We start from the raw sequence: 27,288 nt of genomic DNA, 5'->3' as shown, positions 1-27,288 counted from the left end.
TATCCCAATCATGTCTTGATTAGTAAAACTTATCAGAGATTAGTGAAATAGTTTTATCCCCATTAATTCGAGCAATACGAACATGTTATGCTTGGCTGACACAATTTGTTAGGACCTAAAATATTCTGAACATATAAAAAAGCAGTCCTGTCTGTTTGTCTGATCCATACAGGCTCGGAAACTACTGCACGAATCGGTGTAAAATTTCATATATAGGTGCTTTAGGGGCCGGGAAAGGTTACTAAGATATTTCGAGACCCCTCCCTATTCTGGAAGGAAGGGGTCCCATACAAATAAAACACAAATTTCTAGCAGCTCGAGTACCAATCAAGCACATTCAACCAAATTTGGCATGCGAATGTTTTTAGGGGTAACAAATATGTCCAACGTGGTTCGATAACCCTCCATTTTCCGTAAGGGAGGGGTCCCATACAAATGAAACACAAATTTCTTCACATCTCGAGAACTAATCAAGTAAATGGAACCAAATTTGACATGCAAAAGTTTTCAAAGCCGAAAAATATTTCCATGGTGGTTCGACATCCCTTCCTCTTCCGTAAGGGAAGGATTCCATACAAATGAAACACAAAACTCTGCACATATCGAGAACTAATCAAGTAAATGGAACCGAGGTTTGTGGGAGCAAAAAAATTCATAGTGGTTCGACACCCCTCCCTCTTCTTAAAGGATATACAAATAAAACATAAATTTCTTTCACTTCTCCGTACTCTGGAAAAGGGGAGGTCTCTCAGACAATATGAACTGATATTTCAACCAGTTTTTCCGGAATGCACACGCAAACGTTCAAGTCTTGTACAATCAATGTGTCTTCCTGTGTGCTAGCAATCAAGAGATTTGTTTCCTAAGACCGAAAATCACCAGTAAATAATAAAACCATCAAATGTACACAATATATTTTATTACACTTAATTGCAAGCTCTGGCAGAATTTGGTGATTAGTTTACTCTGGAGGGGAAAAGAACCTAGTCGCGCAATCGCAGTAATTGCAGTCCTGTTGCATAGGAACGAGCAGACCAATAGGAGAGCACGATCCGCACAAACTCAATACTAGATAACCTTATCGGAGGCCGAGTATAATTGTCTGGCGTCTATGCTGTGCCGTTTGACGACGTTGGTGACCTGGCGTGCCATGGTGGACTTGGTGCTTCGATAATTGGTTGGCTGGGATGCCAGTAGGTATGGTAACGGCGGTCTGCTGGGTGGTGCTATCTCCGTGCACTGCATCCACGAGGCGGTGTCGTTAATCGTTACCAGACTTTTCAGATGCAGTTTCTGGTTGGAGCTGCTAGTGGTGGCATTGCTGCCGTGATGGTTCGACAGAACCGGAAGACATGTGGTTGTGCCAGATGAATTAGACTGTTCCTGCTGAAGCAGATCGTTAGCTACCAGCTTGGCGAACACCTCTTTGTACTTGCGATGGTCCGATATGGTGAGCAACTTATTTCGGTTGAAGTTCAAATATATCTACAAAACGTCAAAGTTTTAGAAAAACATTTCAAAATTGCATGCCTTTATTAGATACTCACATTCTGTACTAAACCGCAGGTCCTGATGAGAAAATCTCTTTGCGCTAGAAGAGCCATTCGTTCCCGCTCTTCATAGTCAACGATATAATCGGGACTGAATTCGTCCTTTTTCTTGATAGGTTTGGGTTTTCGTTTCTTTGCTTTTTTCTTAATAGCGGACAAAGCTCCATCTTCGCCCGCACAAAGTGACTTCGCACCCAGCTGCCCTCTAGGATTGTTTTTATTCAACATCGCTTGATTGTGTTTGTAGCGCTCCTCCAATTCGATTCGTTGTTGTTTGGCACACTCCTCGCGTTTCTTACTGGCGGCAGTTTCGTTGTACACCGAAGCTTGTGTTTGCGCGAGAAATAGATGCGCATAACGATCTGGATCACCAGGAGCTGGCAGTATCCGTCGGAACCCTCCCAGATGTGTTTCCTCCCAATTGATTTGCTCGCCCCATGGTCCGAAGCGATCCTCCGAGTTCGGATCTTCTTCATCTCCGTTTTTACTATCACTACTACTCTCCTTGCTCGTTTCTTTACATTTCGAATACTCACGCAGTCTTTGCAACAGTCTATTCTGTATACGTCGTTTGTCCTCTTCAAGTACACGCTTCTTCACCTCTCCGTTCAAGTTCAGCATCACAAAGGTGTCGTGTATCAGCGCTTCCTTGATTTCCCGATCGATAGCTTCGTCTGTATGAAACGAGGGTGAATGATTCACCTCCAGGATGGAGGGTTTCAGTTTATGATCAATAAGTATATCGAAACCAAGTATTTCGAAGCACGCTTGAATGATGTCGTGGGTCGGGAAGCTCGCTTGATACGTGTGCCTCAGCACCTGCCACGCACTGAGTATCGTTTTCACAATTACATCGTCAATATTACTCCAAAGCTCCGCAATATCGTATCCCTCCGAGGTGAGGATGCGGTTCAGGGTAGCAAACCTCCGTTTGCTGCCAACCTCATCATCGTTCGAGAAACACCGACTGTACTTGTTGACGGAATAATTGGTCAAGTGCATGAAATTATTCGAGGTGTTGGTAATGCATGGCTCCCGGTACTTGTTCGTAGCGAACCGAGCCAGCCCTTCCTTGTACACGAATATCCGCAGCGGGTCTGTCGAGGTAACCAGTGTGTACACCCGTAGGTCAAACTTGTACCCATCAATCAGCAGAGGCTAGTGAATGTAAAATTAGCTCGTCACATGAAATGATCAAGATTCCCCATTATACTCTTATACTTACCCGGTGAATATACACCTGACAAATCATCCGATCGCGAGGATTGATCTCCTTCAGATTTTTCGTCAGAAATATGCCTCTGCCCTGCGAGCCCTGGTCCGGTTTTAGAATGTACGTTTTACTCCGATGGGTCCTGCTGTAGGCGATTGCTTCACCCAGGCTGAAACGACCGAAAAGAACAGCACTTCAATCACACTTGCTCGGTGGCACAAAGGGATCGTCTTAGCAACAAACTCAGCCGGAAAAACCCAGGTCTTCGGGAAAATCTGGTACTCGGTCGGGAACAACTTTAGCATTCGGTTCAAGTTGCGCGCCAGCAAATCCTTGCGACAGATCTCGAACATTCCTGGGAAGTGATTGATTTTCTGAAACCGGCGCATATCCCGACAGAAGTCCACCCCAACCAGCGAATCCGTCCAGCACACGTTCCAGTGTTCGTTCTCGCTAACAAGTCGGTAGCCAAGCCTTCGGCACATTCGTGGTAAGATATCGTAGCGGCTGTTTAGTATGCAAATACTGATTGGTGGTCTGCAACGAAGAAGTTCACAAGAATAGAAGGACGCTCACAAACGTACGTCATGCATGCATAGCACGTGTCAAAAGCAAAGAGCAACAGTTACCATCGATCAATTGTTGTACAGTTGTTTGGTTGGTAATTGATCGATAATTTTCACTTTTGTAGGTAGAAAACTAGAGGTTTAGCGCTACGTGTGTAGTGAACAAGGGAAAAATCTTACATTCGTTTTGATTTCTTGTTTCTAGGTAAAACTTGCTCGTTTCTGGTGCGAGTTTTTCTAGTGCGACTGCGAAAGAAATATCAACACAATGAAATAGATGTGATACAGTAAGTCCTGGAAAGTAAAGATGAAAAATACTAGCTTTTATTAAGCTAACATAGTTTTGTATCCACTCAAATCTTGTTATTGAGTGATTCCACGTGGTATTACCACAAACACTAACCCTTGCCGATTTCTATAGAAAATTGTATAAAGTTATGAGTAAAACAAACCATTTTATCCTCATTGTGCAGTTTTCAAAAAATAATACGTGTTATTATGCCTAAAGAAACTACATTTGTAAGGGGGTTTTCATTGCAACTTGAGAATTTTATAATATATCATCAGCCAATCATTTTGTGTGGCCAATCACAACCGGTGGATTTCAACACTATCTGAAACTAGAAATGAATATTTTTAAACATCAGTTGAAGGAACCATTTCACTTCACAATTGCTAACTTGCTAATAAGTGGGTGCCAATTACTGATTGCCAAAACGCTAAAGTTGTTGTGGAATGCGATGGGAACATTTTTATAGAACTGGTTTGCACTAATTTGAATATACTTTCTGGCTTTTGGAAAGTTTATGTCGGACACCGTTACATTCTGTTGGTGCTGGCTAGGCATGTCATTTTGTGCTATTAGTAACTTTTTTAAATCACGACTCATTTTTGTAAAAAGCTTGTGCAAAAAACAGAATTAGTCCACCTTGAACATTTTCAATATAATCGAACGTGCTGAAACAAAAATCTACAATTTGTCGAAGACGCCATACCGATCAAAAACCTGCTCTGGCTATGGAAATATTTGTAATCTTCGATACCATTTGTACATAGGCCCCTTTTGAAAATGAGTCGTGATTCAGAAAAAAACCTAAATTAATCCACCTAGCGGTCAGACTCAGCCTTTCTCATTAAAACTTATTATTTGTAAAAATAGATTTACATGAATGCTAAAATTCGATAAAGGTATATTCACTCTTTGGGTTCTACAATATTGCTGTTGTAATTGAAGTGTAAAATATGAAATTTGACGTAATGTTAGTGCTTAAGAAATAGCGAAATAAAAGAAATGACTCTCAATTTCAAACAATTTAATCATGAGCGATACCGGGAACGTTTGAATAGTACGATACCACATTTAAATCATGTTGAGGCCATATCTATCAATCAAAGCAGGTATAGTTTTAAATAGTCTTTAAATTTCTTTTCTTTCCAAAACTTTTGAACCACATATCAAATTGTTATGAAGTTTGTTATTTGTAAGTTTGAGAGATGACTCGTTCGTATGGCACTAGATATGTTCAAATAAGTCGTGTGATCTTTGAGATAATAGACATTCGTTGTTTTTATGATTTAATACATAACGGTTGGAATAAAAATACGATTATAGTCAAATAAAATGGGAACCTATAAGAAAGCCAAACTTTTCATTTGAAAATAAGATTGTTGAATTTAGTCCAGCCATTTTTGAGAAAACACGTGAATTTGAAAAGTCACCGGAACATGTTTCTTTTCACAATTTTTGAACCACGTGTTTAATCACTATTAAATTCATCAATTCATCATAACCTTTAACTAGCCCGTTCATTTGATACCTATTTTGTTCAAATCTGTTGTGTACTTTCTGAGATAATGAAGTTTCGTGATTTTCATATTTTGATACATTACGGACAAAGTAACAGACCGATTAAATTGAAATTCAATAGGGTGTTATGAGGCAGCTAGACCTTTCATTCGACACTTATTTCGTGAAATCGGTTCAGCCATCTCTGAAAAAAGTAAGTGAGTTTGAGTAGTCTTCGGAATATGTTTCTTTTCATAGCTGGATTTCACATTTTTAAACATAACAAGCAAAGTAATAGTCCGATTGCAAAAAAAATCAATAGGGTCTTATGGGGTAATTAGACCTTCCAAATGACACTGATTTTGTGGAAATCGGTCCAGCCATCTCTGAGAAACATGAGTGAGATTAAACACTCTACAGAACACGTTTCTTTGAATACCTTCTGAACCACACGTTAAATCTTCATGAATCTCGAAAGTTAAGAGTTTTTTAAGTAGCTCGTTCATTTGAAATCAATTTTGTTAAAATCGGTTGAGTAGTTTCTGAGATAATGATGTTTCGTGATTTTCACATTTTTAAACATAACCTCTAAACTAAAAATACGATTGCAATGAAATTCAATAGGGTCTTATGGGGTAACTAGACCTCTCATTTGCAATTAATTTCATGAAGATCGGTCCAGCCATCTCTGAGAAAATCGAGTGAGATTGGGAGAGCGTTACACACACACATACACACACACACATACGCACACACACACATACAGAAAATGCTCAGCTCGTCAAACTAAGTCGATAGATATACGAGATTCGACCCTTTGGAGCACTTTTATACCTTTGGTTTTTCCAGTGATTGCTATACCTTTCTAGGAGAAAGGCAAAAACAATAGCAAAAAATTGTATCTCTAGCTCATTAAAACATCTGTGCAATTTTTCAGCCAAATCAAAACTGAAAAAAAAAGAAAATATAATAAAACTGTCCTATGTTGCATGGAATTACTCAGATGTTTTGTTTTACTGATTTCGTGACCTAAATGAATTGCGTCCTCACATTTGATTTTTATGCAAACTTAATTTAAAAACCTAAATTAAACCACCTAGCGGTCAGACCCAGCCTTTCTCATTCAAACTTTTATTTGTAAAAATAGATTTACATGAACGCTTCAATCCAATAAATGTATATTTACTCTTAAAAAATATTGATGTTGCAATCTATACATTTAAAAATGCAATCCGGTCTGTCTGTCTGTCTGATCCATATAGGCTCGAAAATTACCGAACCGATCGGCGTGAAAATTTGTATGTAGGGGTTTTTGGTGCCGATAAAGGTTCCCATGATAGTTTGAGACCCCTCCTTCTTCTGGGAGGGAAACATAAATTTCTGCACAACTCAAAAAAAAACCAAGCAAATGAAACCGAATTTGGCATGTACATGTTTTAAGGGGTAACAAATATGTCCATAATGTTTTGACACCCTTCTTCTTTTGGAAGGGAGGGATGCCATACAAATGAAACACAAATTTCTGCACATCTCGAGAGCTCACCAACTAAATGGAACCAAATTTGGCAGGTGAATGTTTTAGTGGTAAAAAATATGTTCCATAATCGACTTCAGACAACATTTCGGATTGTAAGATAGCAACTTCCGGTTTCTGGAAATCAGCCTAAAATGGACGATTTCCGTTAAATATGAGTATCACTGGAACCAGAGAGATGCACAGATGCTAAAAATTGATCACAGACACAATCTTGAATTTTAAGATGGTGACTTCCGGTGTCTGGCAAACAGCCGGACATGACCAAATACCATTCAATATGATTGTTCTCGGAACCAGAATTACGCCCAGATGACAGAAATTGATTTCACAGGCAATTTTAAAGTTCAAAATGACGACTTTCGGTTTCTGAAAAACAGCCCAGGTGGATTAAAACAGCCAAAAATGGCCGATTTCCGTCTGACATGAGTATCTCCGGATCTAGAATGATACACAGCAGCTGAAATCGACCACACATCCCATTTTGGATTCTAGGTTGGCGACTTCCGGTTTCTGGGAAACAGCCGAAAATGATCGAATAACACCCAATATGGGTATTTCTTCAACCTGAATGACGCTCAGAGGCTAGAAATTATCTCAAATACCATTTTAAAATCCAAGATGGCGACTTCCGGTTTGTTAAAAACAGCCTAAAATAACCAAATACCATCCAATATGAGTATATCTGGAACTAGAATGTTGCAATGAGCTAACAATTGACCACTGGCACCATTTTGAATTGCTAAATGGCAACTTTTAGGAAACAGTCGAAAATGACCGAATAATACTCAAGATAAATATTTCTGTAATCGAGATGATGCATAGAAACCAAACATTGACCCTCGACACCATTTGAATTTAAAGACGACCACTTTTAGTTTCTGGAAAACAACCAAAATAACTAAATATCTCCCAATATGGGTATTTCCGGTGTCAGATGCCAGAAAATCTGCTAAAAATGACCGAATACCACCCAATATGAATATATTCAGACTTAAGGCGATGTACAGAAGCCAAAAGTCGAGGATATTGTCATTTCAATAAACCCAATCATTTCAAACGATTTGTTATTTGACTTTGATCTTATCCTATGGCCGATTCGTCGTGCATTTGCAGACTTTAAACACATCGCAAGGAATCAATTCAATTGGAACGATCAAATAGTACGATACCACATTTAAATTATGTTGAGGCCACATATATCGATCAAAGCAGATATAGTTTTAAATAGTCTTTGAATTTCTTCGCTTTCCATAACTTTTGAGCCACATATCCAATGTTATCCAATTGTTAATTGTAAGTTCGAGAGATGACTCGTTCGTATGATACTAGTTATGTACAAATAAGTCATGTAATCTTTGAGATAATAGATTTCCGTTGTTTTATTAACCATTCAATAGATAACGGTTGCTTAAGTTCGATTATAGTCAAATGAAATGGGAACGTATAGGGCAGCCAAACTTTTAAACCACGTGTTCAATCATAATTCATCAGTTAACCCTTAACAAGCTCGTTCATTTTACATCAATATTGTTCAAATCGGTTGTGTAGTTTCTGAGATAATGGAGTTTCGTGATTTTCACATTTCGATACACTACAGACGAAGTTACAGTCCGCTTACAGTAAAATTCAATAGGGTGTTATGAGGCAGCTATACATTTCATTTGACACTAATTTTGTGGAAATCGGGTCAGCCATCTTTGAGAAAAGTGAGTGAGATTAAACAGTCTTCAGAACACGTTTCTTTTCATAGCTTATTAACCGCAAGTTTTATTTTCATAAAATTCAAAAGTTAAGGATTTTTAAGGTAGCCCGTTCATTTGAAATCAATTTTGTTCAAATTGGTTGTGTAGTTTTCGAGATAATGATGTTTCGTGATTTTCACATTTTGATACATAACCTCTAAACTAAAAATCCGATTACAATAAAATTCAATGGGGTCTTATGGGACAACAAGACCTATCTTTGCAATTAATTTCATGGAAATCGGTCCAGCCATCTCTGAGAAAAGTGAGTGAGAATAAAAATCTGCACATACACACACACACACATACACACACACATACACACACACACATACAGAAAATGCTCAGCTCGTCGAGCTGAGTCGAGTGATATATGCCATTCGGCCCTTTGGAGCACTTTTATATCTTCGGTTTTGCAAGTGATTGCTATACCTTTCTAGGAGAAAGGCAAAAATGACTTGATAAAGTTTGAGCAGATACTTTTGGTAGTAAATTTGTCGAAGATGTCAAACTTTCATCTCTTTACATTAAAAAGATATGAATAGTTTTAGGGGCCATCCACGTACCACGTGGGCAGCTTTATGGGGGGGAGGGGGCTTGTGGTGTAATGTCCACGGTCCTTACAAAAAGAAAGTATTTATATGGGCATTTATCCACGGAGGGGGGTTAAAATCGTCAAAAATCTGTCCACGTGGTATGTGGATGGCCCCTTATAGTAAATCATAATCATAATTTTTAATATAACTCTTTTCCATAATTTTATATGTATAAAACTCTGACCCAAAATTCATATTTGTCGTTATAACTTTTCCTCGTGATTTTTTCATTATTTTATTTTTCTAGAAAGTTATGCGGTATTTAATCCCGCTTTCATGTTTCCGCTGAAGGTTGTTAAACGATATCTTCAGAAATAACAAAGTCATTCAGAAAAGTACGATTTTTTTTACCTTGTGAATATATTTCCGGAGATGTAAATGGTGCTCATATCTTAATTAGATGAATAGATAGATGAATGAATATATAATAAAATAAATGAATAAATTAAAAAAATAAATTAAAAATATGAATGAATTTGGGTCTAGAGCTTTATAGCAATATTTTAGAGAAAAACTTTCTTCTACAAAGTTGTTACATACGAAAAAGCGCTTATTGAAAAATCATCAAAAATTAGGGTGACCAGAATTTTCAATCGGCAAGTATCTAACTTTTTTATCTTTGTAGATAGGAGAAAAACTAGTTCTAATGGAGTTATACATTAATTTCAAATTACTTTGAAAAAAAAGTTTTCTCTATGTTTGAAAACAACCGATTTATATTGAAAAACCTAAATTAATCCACCTAGCGGTCAGACTCAGCCTTTCTCATTCAAACTTTTATTTGTAAAAATAGATTTACATGAACGCTTCAATCCAATAAATGTATATTCACTCTTAAAAAATATTGATGTTGTAATCTATACATATAAAAATGCAATCCGGTCTGTCTGTCTGTCTGATCCATATAGGTTTGAAAATTACCGAACCGATCGGCGTGAAAATTTGTATGTAGGGGTTTTTGGTGCCGATAAAGGTTCTCATGATAGTTTGAGACCCCTCCCTCTTCTGGAAGGGAGGGGTCCCATACAAATGAAACATAAATTTCTGCACAACTCAAGAACAAACCAAGCAAATGAAACCGAATTTGGTATGTAGATGTTTTAAGGGGTAAAAAATATGTTCATAATGTTTTGACACCCCTCCTTCTTTTGGAAGGGAGGGATGCCATACAAATGAAACACAAATTTCTGCACATCTCGAGAGCTAACCAACTATATGGAACCAAATTTGGCAGGTGAATGTTTTAGTGGTAAAAATATGTTCCATAATCGACCTCAGACAACATTTTGGATTGTAAGATAGCAACTTCCGGTTTCTGAAAATCAGCCTAAAATGGACGATTTCCGTTAAATATGAGTATCACTGTAACCAGAAAGATGCACAGATGCTAAAAATTGATCACAGACACAATCTTGAATTTTAAGATGGTGACTTCCGGTGTCTGGCAAACAGCCGGAAATGACCAAATACCATACAATATGATTGTTTTCGGAACCAGAATTACGCCCAGATGACAGAAATTGATTTCACAGGCAATTTTATAGTTCAAAATGACGACTTCCGGTTTCTGAAAAACAGCCCAAAGTGACCAAATATCACCCAATATGAGTATCTCCGGAGTCAGAATGTTGCATAAACACCACTATGAATTGTAGGATGGCAACTTCTGGTTTCTGGAAAACAGCCAGAAATGGCCGATTTCCGTCTGACATGAGTATCTCCGGATCTAGAATGATACACAGCAGCTGAAATCGACCACACATCCCATTTTGGATTCTAGGTTGGCGACTTCCGGTTTCTGGGAAACAGCCGAAAATGATCGAATAACACCCAATATGGGTGTTTCTTCAACCTGAATGACGCTCAGAGGCTAGAAATTATCTCAAATACCATTTTGAAATCCAAGATGGCGACTTCCGGTTTGTGAAAAACAGCCAAAAATAACCAAATACCATCCAATATGAGTATATCTGGAACTAGAATGATGCAATGAGCTAACAATTGACCACTGGCACCATTTTGAATTGCTAAATGGCAACTTTTAGGAAACAGTCGAAAATGACCGAATAATACTCAAGATGAATATTTCTGTAATCGAGATGATGCATAGAAACCAAACACCATTTTGAATTTGGAGACGACCACTTTTAGTTTCTGGAAAACAACCAGAATAACTAAATACCTCCCAATATGGGTATTTCCGGTGTCAGATTGATGCCAGAAAATCTGCTAAAAATGACCGAATACCACCCAATATATTCAGACTCAAGGCGATGTACAGAAGCCAAAAGTCGAGGATATTGTCATTTCGATAAACCCAATCATTTCAAACGATTTGTTATTTGACTTTGATCTTATCCTATGGCCGATTCGTCGTGCATTTGCAGACTTTTAACACATCGCAAGGAATCAATTCAATTGGAACGTTCAAATAGTACGATACCACATTTAAATTATGTTGAGGCCACATATATCGATCAAAGCAGGTATAGTTTTAAATAGTCTTTGAATTTCTTCGCTTTCCATAACTTTTGAGCCACATATCAAATTGTTATGAAGTTTATTATTTGTAAGTTCGAGAGATGACTCATTCGTATGACACTAGTTATGTTCAAATAAGCCATGTAATCTTTGAGATAATAGACTTCCGTTGTTTTATTAACAATTTAATACATAACGGTTGCTTAAGTTCGATTATAATTAAATGAAATGGGAACGTATAGGGCAGCCAAACTTTTAAACCACGTGTTTAATCATAATTCATCAGTTACCCCTTAACTAGCTCGTTCATTTTACATCAATATTGTTCAAATCGGTTGCGTAGTTTCTGAGATAATGAAGTTTCATGATTTTCACATTTCGATACATTACAGACGAAGTTACAGTCCGCTTACAGTAAAATTCAATAGGGTGTTATGAGGCAGCTATACATTTCATTTGACACTAATTTTGTGGAAATCGGGTCAGCCATCTTTGAGAAAAGTGAGTGAGTCCAAGTAGTCTTCGGAATATGTTCCTTTTCATAGCCTGATTTCACATTTCATTTGAAACCAATTTTGTTCAAATCGGTTGTGTAGTTTTCGAGATAATGATGTTTCGTGATTTTCACATTTTGAAACATAACCTCTAAACTAAAAATCCGATTACAATAAAATTCAATGGGGTCTTATGAGACAACAAGACCTATCATTTGCAATTAATTTCATGAAAATCGGTCCAGCCATCTCTGAGAAAAGTGAGTGAGAATAAAAATCTGCACATACACACACACACATACACACACATACACACACATACAGAAAATGCTCAGCTGGTCGAGCTGAGTCGAGTGATATATGCCATTCGGCCCTTTGGAGCACTTTTATACTTTCGGTTTTGCAAGTGATTGCTATACCTTTCTAGGAGAAAGGCAAAAAAAAACACATTTTTATTTCACTTTCAACCTTAAAACTGTCTTTGAACGACTTTTAGAGCTTTTCAAGAGAAACAATTTGCAATGCTGATATCGTGAATATCTTAATTATACACAAAGTTACTGATGTTTTTCATGAAAAAATATGCGTTTTTCATTTGTTTGTCATGTCAAAGATTTATACTGATCTTACTGAAGCCCGTATAAAGGCGGGTTTGTGCACTTGAGGGTAATGTTATTCAGCCTGTGTTTATCTCTAGCGCATTGATGATTTCTATTGTCCTGTTATCCCGATTTTAATTTTTTCTTTTCTGGCTTCCTGGATTTCTTATTGTCAGTGCCAGTCTCATAGGCGCGGCCAAGGGGAATCATATGGGGGCGGTGGCCCCTCTGGCTCTTGACCATTAGTGCAGAATGTTAGTGATTTGATTCAATAACCTATCGTTTTTCCTTACATTTTTGAAAAATTATTCTAGTTCAAGTCATTCGTTGCAATGAAAAGTAAATATTTTCATTTCTCGTTTATTTTGATACTAATTTAAATTTAATTTCAAATTTGTTTAATTTGTTTGTTGTTGACTCTCACCCCAAGTCAAAACCTTATTAGTCTTGGCTACGCGTATGGCCTGACTTGTTTTTCTACTCAATAGATGTTTGCACCACACTTCTTTCTTCTTCTCTATGTTGTGTTGCTGCCGCTCTCAGAAAATTAACACACTTGCTGCTTACAACACAGCTGATTGAAACAAGAGTGGTGAAGAGAATACACAGAAGCACACCGCGGTGAGCACGCCTTAGATATATTCGACTCGAAGAGAAAACAATCATGACGGCATAGACCAGACATGCAACTTCGAACAAAACGCTTCAGCAGATCGGCGCTCACGCATTCGCATTCATTTTTTCTGTTCTGTCATACATTGATTTTACAGTGCATCGTTCGAACAGTTTTCTAATCTATTTTTCATGCTTCTATGATCAGACAAAAATGCAAATAAATCAAAATCCAGTCCGGAGAGAACAAAGCATTTTCTCGATTAAAAAGCGACGAGGAGCTTGCACAATCTTTTTGTTTTTTGGTTTTAAATGAGGACTAGAGAGACCGGAATAATTCATCATCACGATTAGGTATGGATGGTATAAGTGTAATTAAATTTTAAGTGTAAAATGCGTTCCTTTTACCGCTAGGTGCCACTACCTGAAATATTTTTTTTTTAATTCTATTTCCATGAGATTTTAACCGTAGTGGTCATTCGTCTCTAACTTAAGGGGTTATATACCTTTTTAGTTTTCAAAAAATCGAATTTTTTTTATCACATTATCTTGAACTACAATATCTTAAGAACATTTTTGCAAATTTTCATAAAGATCTGAGCAATAGGGAGAAAGTTAGAGCGATTTGCAACACGCCTAGCTACGGCCGCATAAGCTAAACTTGAAACTTTAAACGCGATTATCTCGGAAGTGTTTTTCGAAAAATGACTGCCGTGATTCTGATTGCGGTAACACTACTGAACCGATTTCCTTCTTTTTTTTTAAAATTTTCGTTATAAAATTCGTCGGTCCTTGAACGATCGCTTTTTGATACATACAGTTTTATTTCGCCGCAGAAAAATGTTTAATGCAATTTTTAGCGCTCAAAACGTGCATTTTTTTGGGAAAAACGTTCCCGTTTGCACAGAAAACACGACACACTTTAAAACTAATGAAATAATATGAGTTTTTGAATTTAGTTGACCCACTGAGTCTCTATCAGGATCACCGCAAGCCTCTGCGAAAAAAAGCGCGTTTCGGGGAAACGGCCATTACTTCAGTAATAATTGGTATATCTCAAAATCAACCTTTTTTGTTGTTGATAAACTGTACTTTTAGAAAAACGTCACTTTGATGCAATAAAAATGGTGCTATGCACTTCAAAATAAATTCAAACTTCCCTCATTCTTATCGACCAAAAAGGTATATAACCTCTTAAAATAAAAAGAAACAGTTTCGTTCTTGATTCCTTAGTTGCATATATGCATATATGCATATCTGTAATGACGGCGGCTGGATTTTTTTCAGTTTCGAGATGCCAAGCATACAATGCCATCTACTTTCCTACCTATTTTCAATATCCCATATTTTTTATAAATTGCTAGCTGTCCCTACAAACTTCGTTTCGCCAATTTTTTTTTATTAAGTGATTTCAAACACTCTAAATTGATTTCACCCACATCCAAAGATTTGACTTCCGATTTGTTTATAGTCTGCAAATGCATAACGAACTGTTTTCCAGAAACCGGAAGTCGCCATCTACGAATTCAAAATAGTGTCTGAGGTTGAATTTAGACTTTTGTGCATCATCACGATTACGGAAATACCATATCTGGTAGTATTTAATCACTTTCGGCTGTTTTCCATCCCTGCTCCCTTCAAATTACGGAGGGGTGTCAAACCACCATAGAAATATTTTTCTCCCCCAAAACCCTCCACATGCTTTATTTGGTTCCATTTCCTCGATTATTACTCTCGTTGTGCAGAAATTTGTGTTTAATATGTATGGCACCCCTCTCTTTATGAAGAGGGAGGGGTGTCAAACAGGGTTTATATTTGTTGACACTCTTGAGTGAAAGTGAAAATAAGCATCCATAATCTTTATTTTTTTTACAATCCTTTCAGAGTTCTCCTTTCCTGCTTTTTGCATGGAAGTGAACTGTCAAAACACCTCATTATATTTCATGCGATGGAAGCAAGACAGCAAAATCAGTTTATCAGTTAACGAAGATTGTCAAGGCATCGGTCACAGGGTTGATATTTGTTGACACTCTTGAGTGAAAGTGAAAAAAAGCATCCATAAACGTTATTTTTTTTTACAATCCTTTCAGAGTTCTCCCTTCCCGCTTTTTGCATGAAAGTGAACTGTCAAAACACCTCATTATATTTCATGCGATGAAAGCAAGACAACAAAATCAGTTTATCAGTTGACGAAGATTGTCAAGTGTATCGGTGAGGTTTATTTTGGTTGAGTGGACTGTTTGTGTTTCTTTTTCGCTTTGAAGTGAAGATCATTTGGATGGATTTGTCGTCAAATCTTATCTTATTTTTATATTATTTTTTTTTATTCTATACGCGATCTATTTCATCTGAGTATAACAGCACGTTACTAGGACGAAAATCTAGTGTATCTGAAAGAGTGCTGCGATCATTGGAAGTGAAAATTTAAAATGATTGACTGTAATTTTCAAAGAATTTTGCTGGGGAAAATGACTTTTATCAGCACTGGTGTCAAACCATCATGAAAGTATTTTTTGCCCTCAAAAATCTTCTCATTTGTTTTGGTTCAATTTTCTTGATTAGTTCTTGAGTTGTGCAGAAATTTGTGTTTTATTTGTATGGGACCCCTCTCCTCCAGAAGATGGAGATTTTTTGCCCCCAAAAATTTTCACATGCCAAATCTAATTCCATGTGCTTGATTAATTCTGGAATCATGCAAAAATTTGTGTTTCATTTGTATGTGAGCTCCCCTTTCAAGAGAAGGGAGGAGTGTCAAACCATCATAGATACATTTTTTACCCCCAAAAACCTCCACTTGCCAAATTTGGTTTCATTTACTTGATCATTTTATGAATTATGCAGAAATTTGTGTTTCATTTGTATGGGAGTCCTGGGAGCTGGGGGAGGTGTGTCGAACTGCCACAGATATATTTCTTGCTCTTGTGAACCACCACACGCCAAATTTGGTTCTATTTGATTGAATGAATCTCGAGTTATACAGATATTTGTGCTTTGACTGTATGCACATAGGGGGAACTGGATGAAAAAAATTGGGTCCAGCTGAATTTTTCTCTGTGGTATAGTGGGGCATCGAAATGTCAAATTTTTTATACCAGCATTAATATTACCGAGGGGCTATACAACGATGCAATAGCACTTTCACTTTTCTAAGTTTTTACAACATTTAGTGAAAATTTTAGGAAGAACCCAAAGTCGAGCAATTGATGATAAGGCTAGTAGACACTTGTTCATATTGTTCTACTGTTCATACAGAACAGTCACCATACCTGACTGCTTCTGTTGAATAAAAGCCAAAATCTTTTAGTTTTAATACGAGTGCGGTATAGTATGTACTTATATACGGAATGATAGTATGTAGATACTTATAGCAACTTGAAGTTGCATTTTCGGGATAACCATGATTAATTGGAAGGAACATTTGCATTTTATTGAAAAATGAAACAAAAACCAGTCGAAACACTAACTTTTGGGTTAGCATGTGGTAGAAAACAGTAAATCAAACTTAATAAAGTAAAGAATACTTTGAGCCCAGTATGTTTTAAAGGTTTTGAATGATACAGCGATGTTCACACATAACACGGTAGTAGACCTTTTCGAACTTAGTGAATTTTACGCGTCAGCCGCAGAAACAACACCAAAAGCGTGAACATACTCATGCATTAAATACATCTGAGATTTCAATCTCCTAACAATATTTGTGCTCACTAAATTTACTTATCAAAATTAATTTATTAGAGAATTAGAATTTTGATTTTCAAATAAAATCTCAATTTACAAACATATATAGTTTTCGATGATACTAGAGTTTCCAAAAACATAACCCTTTATTTTATTTCAACATCATACCACAGGCGGTACAAAAATTTAAAATCAGTAGGGTAGAGCGGGGCTAGTTGGTCATTTTTGGTCAAAATGTTCTCTAACTTTTTGTAGGGAATATTATGGTAAAAACTCATTACATGAAAATGTTGCGTAAAGTCTGTAGCTTCTAGAAAAAATATGACCGACTCAAAATAGTTCAAGATTTTGCGGATATTTTATGTTTGTTTAGTTGATTTGTCCAACTAGCCCCTCAGGTGGGGTCAATTGGTCAGGGTGTGGGGTAAATTGACCATTTTTATTTCGGAAGGACAATTAAGTTATCCTTCCTCACTGCATTTGCGGCAGCCTGTAGCGTCTCAGTGGAAGTCAAACCTCTTCCGATTTTTTTGTTAATACGTTCGCTTCCCGAAATCCCAAACTCTGAGAAATGTAACTCTCAATTGCATGTAAAAAACCGTATTATTCTTTCATACCCGACGAAAGGTATATGATGAAATCTCTCTAATGGCTTGGTTGGACACTAAATCAAAAACAACACGGATTAAATTGAGAACCGGAGCCGAATTCTAGATTCGCATCTGCAATCACAAGCACACTAACAAAGCCTCATTAGTTTTGTTGTTGTTGAAAACTTGCATTTGATGAAATTTTCGTCGGGTAGGAGGCATTTGTCGATGCATTAGTGTACGTTATAATTATTTCAGATCAATGACTCGGCATTTATAATGTCCATTGAAACATTCATAAAAATGACGACGAAATGAAGATAACTTTTACCAAATTGTTTATCATTTCAAATAAACGGTTTTGCTAAGCAGAGCACATGTTGTTTTCGTTTGGTTTTAATATGCATCACGAAATGCGCCGTTCCTGGAATTGCATATACTTGATTACTTGAATTCATTGATGATGTGCATAGGACCAACCAGTTCCGCTAGTATGTGACCAACTAGCCCCTCATGTATTAAATATGAAAATTAACTAAAATACATGAAAATAAAATTTTGGCGAAAATTTGTTTTACACAACTTACAACTTACAAAAAGTACTTTCATTACGCATTGAACTAGGTTTATTTCAATTTGGCTAGCTTTGTTTAGACAAAAAGTTTCAACTTGAAAACCGAGTAGAATTGATGGTCAATTTGGCACCAACCTGTATTTGTTATACGTCCTAATTGAAACTGTTCTTTATTTTGTCATTCAGTTTCTCTGGTTATCTGCTACAAATCACCCCTATTACACGATTTTTTTTATACGTAGATTCGAAGATATTCTCATTGACCAACTTACCCCGTAACCAACTAGCCCCGCTCTACCCTATTCTATTTTCAGCAGTATTTTGTTGTTTAATCAATCAATTTATGGAAATATTTTTTAGCAAAATTATTTTATTTAAAAGCTGAAAAAAAATCAATTTTTGCACCCCTCAGATGATTGGTGCCTTTAGGCACTACTGAAATATTATTCAACTTGCTAGCAGTGCCGCCAGATTCGCCGAATAACTCATACTTAACTGATAGTTCAAAACCAATAATGATGACTGTCTTTTGTAGCAGATGGACTTTTCTATATACGGATTATAAACTACTTGTAAACTACTTGGAATTAATGTATCCTAATTGGGTGCTTCATAGCTTATAGAACTACTGTATAAATGTCCAAAAATATGGAGTTGGGAGATAACTTACTAACGTCTAAGTCGGAACAAATCTTGCGAAATCAGAGATTATCCCGCCTGATCACCAGACATATATAATGCACCTCAGTATCTGTTACATATGCCTAATGATAATGATTACTTGAGTTGAGGCAAAAACAGTACATCACTGTGGACTTACTGTAAAATTAGCTTAGGAACTCTAGAAGATTTTGCACCAGGTGAACCGGTTTATTGGGTTATATTGATGAATTCCACAAAATGCTAAGTACTTAAGTATATTGTTTTATTTTTTTGCGTGTAACGCACACTATTGCACGTTTTGTACAAGAACCGGTTTTGTACAAGAACCGGTTTTTTTTTTAAATTTTAGTATAGCTCATTTTGTTCACTTTCCCAATACTGCCAGTCAAATATTGTCAACAATGGTTTGTTTTGATTTTCGTTCGGCTGATTCATCGCTTTTAAAAGGTGATTATTCATCTTCTACTGTTAGAAACAACCACCGCCGTTCACTGTCACGTAAAAAACTCATTTTTCTTTAAAAACTGAGCATATGATAAATTTGACAGCAGCATTACTAGAGTGGTTCACGAACACTGCACGACAGAACAGTTGTACCCACAAAATCGAGAACGACATTAGTGATGTACTTATGTTTGGAAACATTTCTTTTTGTTGAAATTAAAACTGTTAAACCCAAACATTATTCTTCCAGTTTTCCAGAAAATATTGTGAGCAACACTGCTCTTGAACGATCAACGCCAAAAGACATGCATAAGGGCATCTTCAGCGGTGGTGCAAATCGACCCTTTGCACGCTACCACCAATTGCGGGTTGGTAAAATGTCATATTTTAATTGAATATTACATTTTTAGCTATTTCCATATAAGCGTTTTGCGAGTGATGTGGGATAAACAAAACAAAGATTTTTCACATCAATTCACAACTCATTTTTGTGGTTTTTCCTATGAAGACGATGAACAGCTCACGTCTTGGTTCAACTATTCAACTATCAGCCACTAGGTAGCCAAATACGTTGGCTATCTAGCCTTCGTTAACCGCCTTAATTGTAGTGGGACTACCAAGAACGATCAGTCTCAAGAGGCCAAAAAAGTGTTCCCCGAAGACACTGAACTGAAAACGTTAAAATGCAGGCTTGTTACAATATTCTCAAAAACGAACCCACGTTTAATGAACTGCAATATTCGACGAGATTCATGAAACGAAAACGGAAGACGATTATCTACGCGATCAAATATTTTTCGCTTACCTTCGAAGCCCTACTTGCAGCAGAAATTTTTCGATAATACTAATCCATCCTGAAAAATGTCACTGACGTTTGGCTTAAACCACCAAATCCATTAAGTCTTGTGGATACAAAGTGGCTTGCCAAAGTAATCGCTTAATGTACGTAAAAATTATCGAATTTCCGTTTGCTGAATATTGAGTGCTTTTTATAACAAGTCTCATGGGAAACTAATAGCATGGAGTATTGAATCATTCACTTGGTGTCTGCGGTTTAAAACAACAAAATATACAACAACAGTGCGGAAAACGCAAAGTTGGTCTATATTAGTTGGTTCTTTTCAGGTTTCGCTGGTTAAATCTAGTATAAAGTTGTTACAAAAATGGACAGATGAAGATGCTCTAACAGGAACAAGTGCTGCGTGTGAGTGTTTTTTGTCACAATTCAAATTGACAGATCGATGCCCCGTTATACAAGTTATACCACTTTCATAGGTTGTAAAAGGGGCCAGTTTTTGAATCAATTTTTGTTAGCAGTTCCCCTTATGTGCTGTATGGGAGCCCTCCCTTTCTGAGTAGGGAGGGTCGTCAAACTACCTCAGAAATATTTCTTGTTTCTTAATACATTAACGTGCCAAGTTTGGCTTCATTTGCTCGATTAGTTCTCGAGTTATGCAAAAATTTGTGATTTATTTGTTTGGGGCCCCCTTCCTTCCAGAGAAGGAAGGGGTTTCAAACTATCATAAGAACTTTCTCCGGCCCCAAAAACCTCTACATACAAATTTTCATGACGATCGGTTCAGTAGTTTCCAAGTCTATAAGGATCAGACAGCCAGACAGACAGCCAGACAGACAGCCAGGCAGAAAGACAGACAGAACTCCATTTTTATATGTATATGTCAAAAGTTGGAACTTCGATCAATTCTGTTTTTGCCTTTCTCCTAGAAAGGTATAGCAATCACTTGCAAAACCGAAAGTATAAAAGTGCTCCAAAGGGCCGAATGGCATATATCACTCGACTCAGTTCGACGAGCTGAGCATTTTCTGTATGTGTGTGTGTGTGTGTGTATGTGTGTGTGTGTGTGTGTATGTGCAGATTATTATTCTCACTCACTTTTCTCAGAGATGGCTGGACCGATTTTTATGAAATTAATCGCAAATGAAAGGTCTCGTTGTCCCATAACACCCTATTAAATTTCATTGTAATCGGATTTTTAGTTTAGAGGTTATGTATCAAAATGTAAAAATCATGTTACATCATTATCTCGAAAACTACATAACCGATTTGAACAAAATTAGATTCAAATGAACGGGTTACCTGAAATACCCTTAACTTTTGAATTTCATAAAGATTGAACTTGTTGTTCAAAAGTTATGACAAGAAACGTGTTTTGAAGACTACTTAATCTCACTCATGTTTCTCAGAGATGGCTGAACCGATTTTAATAAAATCAGTGTCAAATGGAAGGTCTAGTTACCCCATAAGACCCTATTGATTTGTTTTACGATCAGACTATTACTTTTCCTGTTATGTTTAAAAATGTGAAATCCAGCTTTGAAAAGGAACATATTCCGAAGACTACTTGAACTCACTCACATTTCTCAGTCAGTCAGTCAGACTGACCCGATTTCTACAAAATTAGTGTCAACTAATAAATCTAGCTGCCTCGTAACACCCTATTGAATTTTACTGTATTCGGACTGTAACTTCGTCTGTAAAGTACCGAAATGTGAAAATCACGAAACTTCATTATCTCAGAAACTACACAACCGATTTGATCAATATTAATATCAGATGAGCGGACTAGTTAAGGGTTAACTGATGAATTATGATTGAACACGTGGTTTCAAAGTTTGGCTGCCCTATACGTTCCCATTTCATTTGATTATAATTGAACTTAAGCCATTGTTATGTATAAAATTGTTAATAAAACAACGAAAGTCTATCATTTCAAAGATTACATGACTAATTTTAACATAACTAGTGTCATACGAACGAGTCATCTCTCAAACTTACAAATAACATAACAATTTGATATGTGGCTCAAAAGTTATGGAAAGAAAAGAAATTCAAAGGCTATTTAAAACTATACCTGCTTTGATCGATATATGTGGTCTCAACATAATTTAAATGTGGTTTTATACTATTTGAACGTTCCAAATTCATTGATTCCTTGCGATGTGTTTAAAGTCTGCAAATGCACGACGAATCGGCCATAGGATATGATCAAAGTCAAAAGACAAATCGTTTGAAATGAATGGTTTTATCGAAATGACAAAATCTTCGACTTTTGGCTTTTGGCGCCCTAATTCTGAATATATTCATATTGGGTGGTATTCGGTCATTTTAAGCAGATTTTCTGGCATCAATCTGACACCGGAAATACCCATATTGGGAGGTATTTAGTTATTTTGGTTGTTTTCCAGAACCTAACAGTGGTCGTCTTTAAATTCAAAATGGTGTCAAGAGTCAATGTTTGGTTTCTATGCATCATCTCGATTACGGAAATATCCATGTTGAGTATTATTTGGTCATTTTCGACTGTTTCCTATAAGTTGCCATTTAGCGATTCAAAATGGTGCCTGAGGTCAATTGTTAGCTCATTGCATCATTCTGGTTCCAGAGATACTCATATTGGATGGTATTTGGTTATTTTAGGCTGTTTTTCACAAACCAGAAGTCGCCATCTTGGATTTCAAAATGGTTTTTAAAATAATTTCTGGCCTCTGAGCGTCATTCTGGTTAAAGAAACACCCATATTGGGTGTAATTCGATCATTTTCCGCTGTTTCCCAGGAACCGGAAGTCGCCAACCTAGAATCCAAAATGGGGTCTGTGGTCGATTTCAGCAGCTGTGTATCATTTGTTACCACTAAAAACATTCACCTGCCAAATATGGTTCCATTCAGTTGATTAGTTCGCGAGATGTGCAGAAATTTGTGTAGAAACATATGCTCCATAAGAGGAAGGGGCGTCTAACCATTATGGACATATTTTTTACCCTTTAAAACATCCACATGCCAGATTCGGTTTCATTTGCTTGGTTTGTTCTTGAGTTGTGCAGAAATGTATGTTTCATTTGTATTGGACCCCTCCTTTCCAGAAGAGGGAGGGGACTCAAACTATCATAGGAACTTTTATCGGGACCAAAAACCCCTACATACAAATTTTCACGTCGATCGGTTCGGTAGTTTTCGAGCCTATATGGATTAACAGACTGACAGACCGGACTACATTTTTATATGTATAGATTACAACATCAATATTTTAGAACCTAAAGAGTGAATATACATTTATTGGGTTGAAGCGTTCATGTAAATCTATTTTTACAAATAAAAGTTTGAATGAGAAAGGCTGGGTCTGACCGCTAGGTGGATTAATTTAGGTTTTTATTTTTCCTGTAAAATATGCTCGAGTAATAACCAAAACTTTGATTGCTTGATGCGAAGATCTTTACATTTGATAACAAAAAAGACTAAAAAAGTACTTTTCGATTCAAAAATGGAGGCAGAGTTATGCCTTATGTTGATGACGAACATATTATTTGCTGCATAAATTATAATTTAAAAATTGTTCAAGGCCCGGAAATCCACGCTAGACTCCATAATGGCGACTTCCATCATTATTCAATATGGCTATTTCCGGCATCAAAATGATGCTCCAAACCGGAAATCACCTCCATTTTTTGAATTCAAGACGGTGACTTCCGATCATATAAAACAGCCTAAACTGGTCAAAGTTTGATAATCTTGGTTGCATTTGGAAGGTATTTTTGGTACTTTTCGAATTGGGTTGTTTAACTATTCACGGATTTCCGATTTTTATATATCATCTGAAATAGTGTAATTTTCTGAGCAAAACGTGATTTTTTAAAACTTTATATCATTATCCTTCGATTTTTAAATGAAGAGTTAAAATTCGCTCCAAATCGCTACAATGACAGTTGGTATATGGAGGAACTGTCATTGTAACGATTTCGAGCAGATTTCGAGCAGTTTTAAATCTTGATTTAAAAACGAAGGACAACGATAGAAATTTTTTTTAAATCACGTTTTACTCAGAAAATGCAGACCTTTCAGATGATGTAAAAACTAATATAGCTAAACAACCCAATTGTAGAAAAAAGTATACCGTCACTTTTGAAATAATTAAAATATCTTGAAAATAATTACTTTAACTGGGTTTAAACGTGTTTTTCTCTATCATTCTCAAGCCATGAGTTTTTTTTCTATAAATTTGACCAGGTCACAGTTTGAAAAGCAGCCTGTTCCTTCGACACTAATTTTGTTGGTATCGGTTACGTAATCTGCAATACAGAGAGCCAAACTAGCAGTCCGATTATAATAAAAATTTATTTGGAATCTATAGGGTAACTAAACCTTTCACGTGAAACTAATTTCGTAAAAATCGGTTGAGATCTCTGAGAAAAGTGTGCAATAAAGAAGTGGTATATTTTTTCCTGTGTGGGCTCATTACTGCGACCAGAGAATTGTGATATTGTCCAGGTGTTTTCTTTAACTTCTGTTTTTTTTTTATTTTTATATTATAGTATAAATATTAAAGTAAGTGATACGTTTATAATTTATATCCGTGCTTGTGTGTAAGTTTTACCCTTCTGTTTCATGCTTACTGTTCTACTATACCGAGCCTCTTTCCGTCCTACCAATATCGCCTACTTCCAATTCCCTGTTAAAGTCCTTTGGCAACCAAATGACCAAGTTCTATTAAGATTCGAACGCACGACCACCCGCTTGTCAGAGCGAACTCTGTAACTTTGCGGATACCAAGCTCCTCTATAGTGGTACATACACACTTATGCACACATACAGAAAATGCTAAGTTCTCGTGAATCTCGATTTGTTTTATTTTACTACATAACGGATGAAGTAAAAATCAAATTACAATACAACTTGATATGGTCTAATGCGGCAACTAGATTTTTCATCGTTTATGTGATAGTTGGAAAACCTTTCGATACATCGGCAAATCAATTGTCTAATCAGCGTTTATAGTTCGGACCTCGAGGATTTTTAATATTTGCCATTTTCCGAGCTGGGGAAGTCTCCCAGTCCCAAGTCTCTAGTATTTTTTTAAAGTTTTTTTTTAGATCACACCATATCACTGCGGTTTATGCATATTTAAGACATTTGGCATAAAAAATCGAAAAATTAAAACTTATGTTCCTGAATGACTTTGCTTCCAATTTTTAACATTAAAAATACTTATTAGTTTGCTTTCGAAAATTGTTGAATCTTCTTTATTGTTTTTATGCTCTTTTATGAATCCGAATCATTGTATCAGACTCTTCTCCTATACGACAAGAATCAAATCAAAATAAATTATTTAGGCTAACCAGACGTAGCGTTTTGAACGGGGCAGTACCGTTTTTTCGACTGTTTTTAACCGTCCCGTGTTTTTGCCATTTTGTACCGTTTTCGGATACTCCTTGAAAAAATCTCACATAGAGCTTTGCATTGAAACTCTTCCTAAATGGAAAATAAGTTTCCAAGCAGCCGGCATTTTTTTAATATTACTGAATACGTTTTGTGCCTTCCTGACAGTACCGCACCACTGGAAGGACGTCCCCTCTCGTGAACTGACGAAAAAGTCGCGATTGAAAGTTGAGCCCATGATAATTGTTAGTCAAAATCTAGATCATCATGTGACAAATTTCAGGAACTCATTGTAAAAAATCACACAAATTCAGGAAAAATTCAGGATCGGGTAAGTACATCAAAGCAAAGTTTAATTGTTTGCTTGCTTTGGTTGGTAAGAATTTTCAAAAATCAATTTTATCATGTGTCCCGTTTTTTGAACCCATTTGTCCCGTTTTTATCCCGAGGAAATCTGGTCAGCCTAAAATTAATCGCCCAAGACACAGGTTTTTTTATACTCTCCTAATTATCGGATACAAGCATATCGATATCAACACTGTCTTTTAAATATCAGAGGTATATATGTACACGTTTATATCAGAGCACCGACACGACATTCGACGAATTGTTCAACCCTTCAAATGTGTTTTTGCAATATTTGTTCATTTTTTTCTATACGATCTGAACTAGACAGGAATTTAGGATATGGAGAGTTATGCAGTATTCGATCGGATTTTGCGACTACAAATGATAAATGAACACTTTTTCAATAAATAATCGGCATAAATATTCGATCAATAGTTCCTTGTACCAAAAAAATTAGCAGATATTTCGATTACACAATTTTTGAAATTATTACTGGACAGTGTACAAAGACCAAATTGAAATTATTTTACGAAAATTTCACAATCAACCAGAAAAATCAGTTTTATAACATTTTAAAACATTAATCCACACTCAAATAAAAAATAATATTTCGATTACACAATTTTTGAAATTATCACTGGACACTGTACAAAGACCAAATTGAAATTATTTTACGAAAATTTCACAATCAACCAGAAAAATCAGTGTTATAACATTTTAAAACATTAATCCACACACAAATAACTAGTTATACACAAAAAAACTTACGGGAACGGTGAAAAAAAAAAAAACACGAATATGTTGGGCAAAATAGTTTCCAATAAAAAAAACACTCGAAAGTTATACTATTCACACGCTCAAACGTAGACATTTTCAAAGCCGAACCCACGTCTACTCACTTAGGATCTTTCCTAGCTTCGTCAAGTGGTTCGACCGGAACGTTACTATGGCAAAAGCTTTTGGAATTTCTGCTAGAATCGCAAAACACCGTATAGGACCTGTGGTTAACTTTCAGCAAACCCTGCTGTTTGCTGCTGCCGACGCACTCCACTGCACTTTTCGATGAAAAGGAAGTTTCCGTGGTGTCCATTTCGGAGTCCGAACCGGAGCTGGAACCGGATCCATCCGTCGAGCCGGAACTGGTAGAACCTTCCTCACTGCTATCATCTTCGCTGGACGACTTTCGTTTTGGCAGTTTGGACGATTTTGTTACGTTATCTTTTCGAGGTAGCATTATTTCACGGCAATTTTCCCAAGCACTGCACTAAAAATGGCTATCCAAAAGAACGGAAATCCTTAGTAAAGCGACACAACTGGTTATCGTTCTGGCCTATATATTTTCACTGAAATGTTGTTCGTTCGAATCCATCGTTATGTTTGACATTGACATTTTTTTCCACAAACTTAATGATTGATTTCTCGGGCAGACCTCGTAGATACTAGAAGTAGGCTATGAACACACTTTGTACTGAACACACTTTAATAGGAAAATCCAACTAACCGGGGAAGGTATCCTTAGCTGAGGAACGTAATTAGTTTTGAACCGAACCGAGCCTCCGCACGAAAGTGACTGAACTTCGCCGTTCCAGCGGAATAGCTAAATGCCGTCGATTGAGTTGGTCCTTATGGATACGGTTATTTA

At 36.6% G+C, this 27,288-nt stretch overlaps 2 protein-coding genes across 3 annotated transcripts in view; one reads left to right on the top strand and one right to left on the bottom strand.

Moving 5' to 3' along the window:
- Positions 1 to 930: 930 nt before the first annotated feature.
- Positions 931 to 27,198, bottom strand: LOC129730722 (tubulin polyglutamylase TTLL13-like). 2 transcript variants are annotated; one of them, XM_055690270.1, is made up of 6 exons: positions 26,546 to 27,198; positions 3,510 to 3,575; positions 3,007 to 3,300; positions 2,776 to 2,932; positions 1,548 to 2,708; positions 931 to 1,485 (listed from the first exon to the last, which is right to left on the bottom strand). In XM_055690270.1, the coding sequence occupies exons 1-6, from the start codon at positions 26,878 to 26,880 to the stop codon at positions 1,069 to 1,071; spliced, it is 2,430 nt and encodes an 809-aa protein (XP_055546245.1). In that variant the 5' UTR covers positions 26,881 to 27,198; the 3' UTR covers positions 931 to 1,068. The 2 variants fall into 2 exon arrangements, with proteins under 2 accessions (XP_055546245.1, XP_055546246.1); XM_055690271.1 differs by lacking the exon at positions 3,510 to 3,575.
- The window catches only part of LOC129730723 (zinc transporter ZIP1), a 57,978-nt gene continuing 31,994 nt past the window's right edge, over positions 1,305 to 27,288 (top strand). The window contains exon 1 of the mRNA XM_055690275.1: positions 1,305 to 1,450. The gene's annotated coding sequence lies outside the window, so the exon portion shown is untranslated. The remainder of the gene's footprint in view (positions 1,451 to 27,288) is intronic.

Source organism: Wyeomyia smithii, chromosome 3, assembly GCF_029784165.1.
Source record: "Wyeomyia smithii strain HCP4-BCI-WySm-NY-G18 chromosome 3, ASM2978416v1, whole genome shotgun sequence".
Lineage (NCBI taxonomy): Eukaryota > Metazoa > Arthropoda > Insecta > Diptera > Culicidae > Wyeomyia > Wyeomyia smithii.
This window is presented reverse-complemented; position numbering and strand designations above follow the sequence as displayed.

What these genes read in the sequence shown, in the direction of transcription:
- LOC129730722 (XM_055690270.1), bottom strand. Translation starts at nt 26,880, where the DNA reads ATGCTACCTCGAAAAGATAACGTAACAAAATCGTCCAAACTGCCAAAA. An exon ending in GAAGCTAGGAAAGATCCTAA is followed by an intron (nt 3,576 to 26,545) that starts GTGAGTAGACGT and finishes TTTCTTTCGCAG; the next exon opens with TCGCACTAGAAAAACTCGCA. An exon ending in AACAAGAAATCAAAACGAAT is followed by an intron (nt 3,301 to 3,509) that starts GTAAGATTTTTC and finishes TCTTCGTTGCAG; the next exon opens with ACCACCAATCAGTATTTGCA.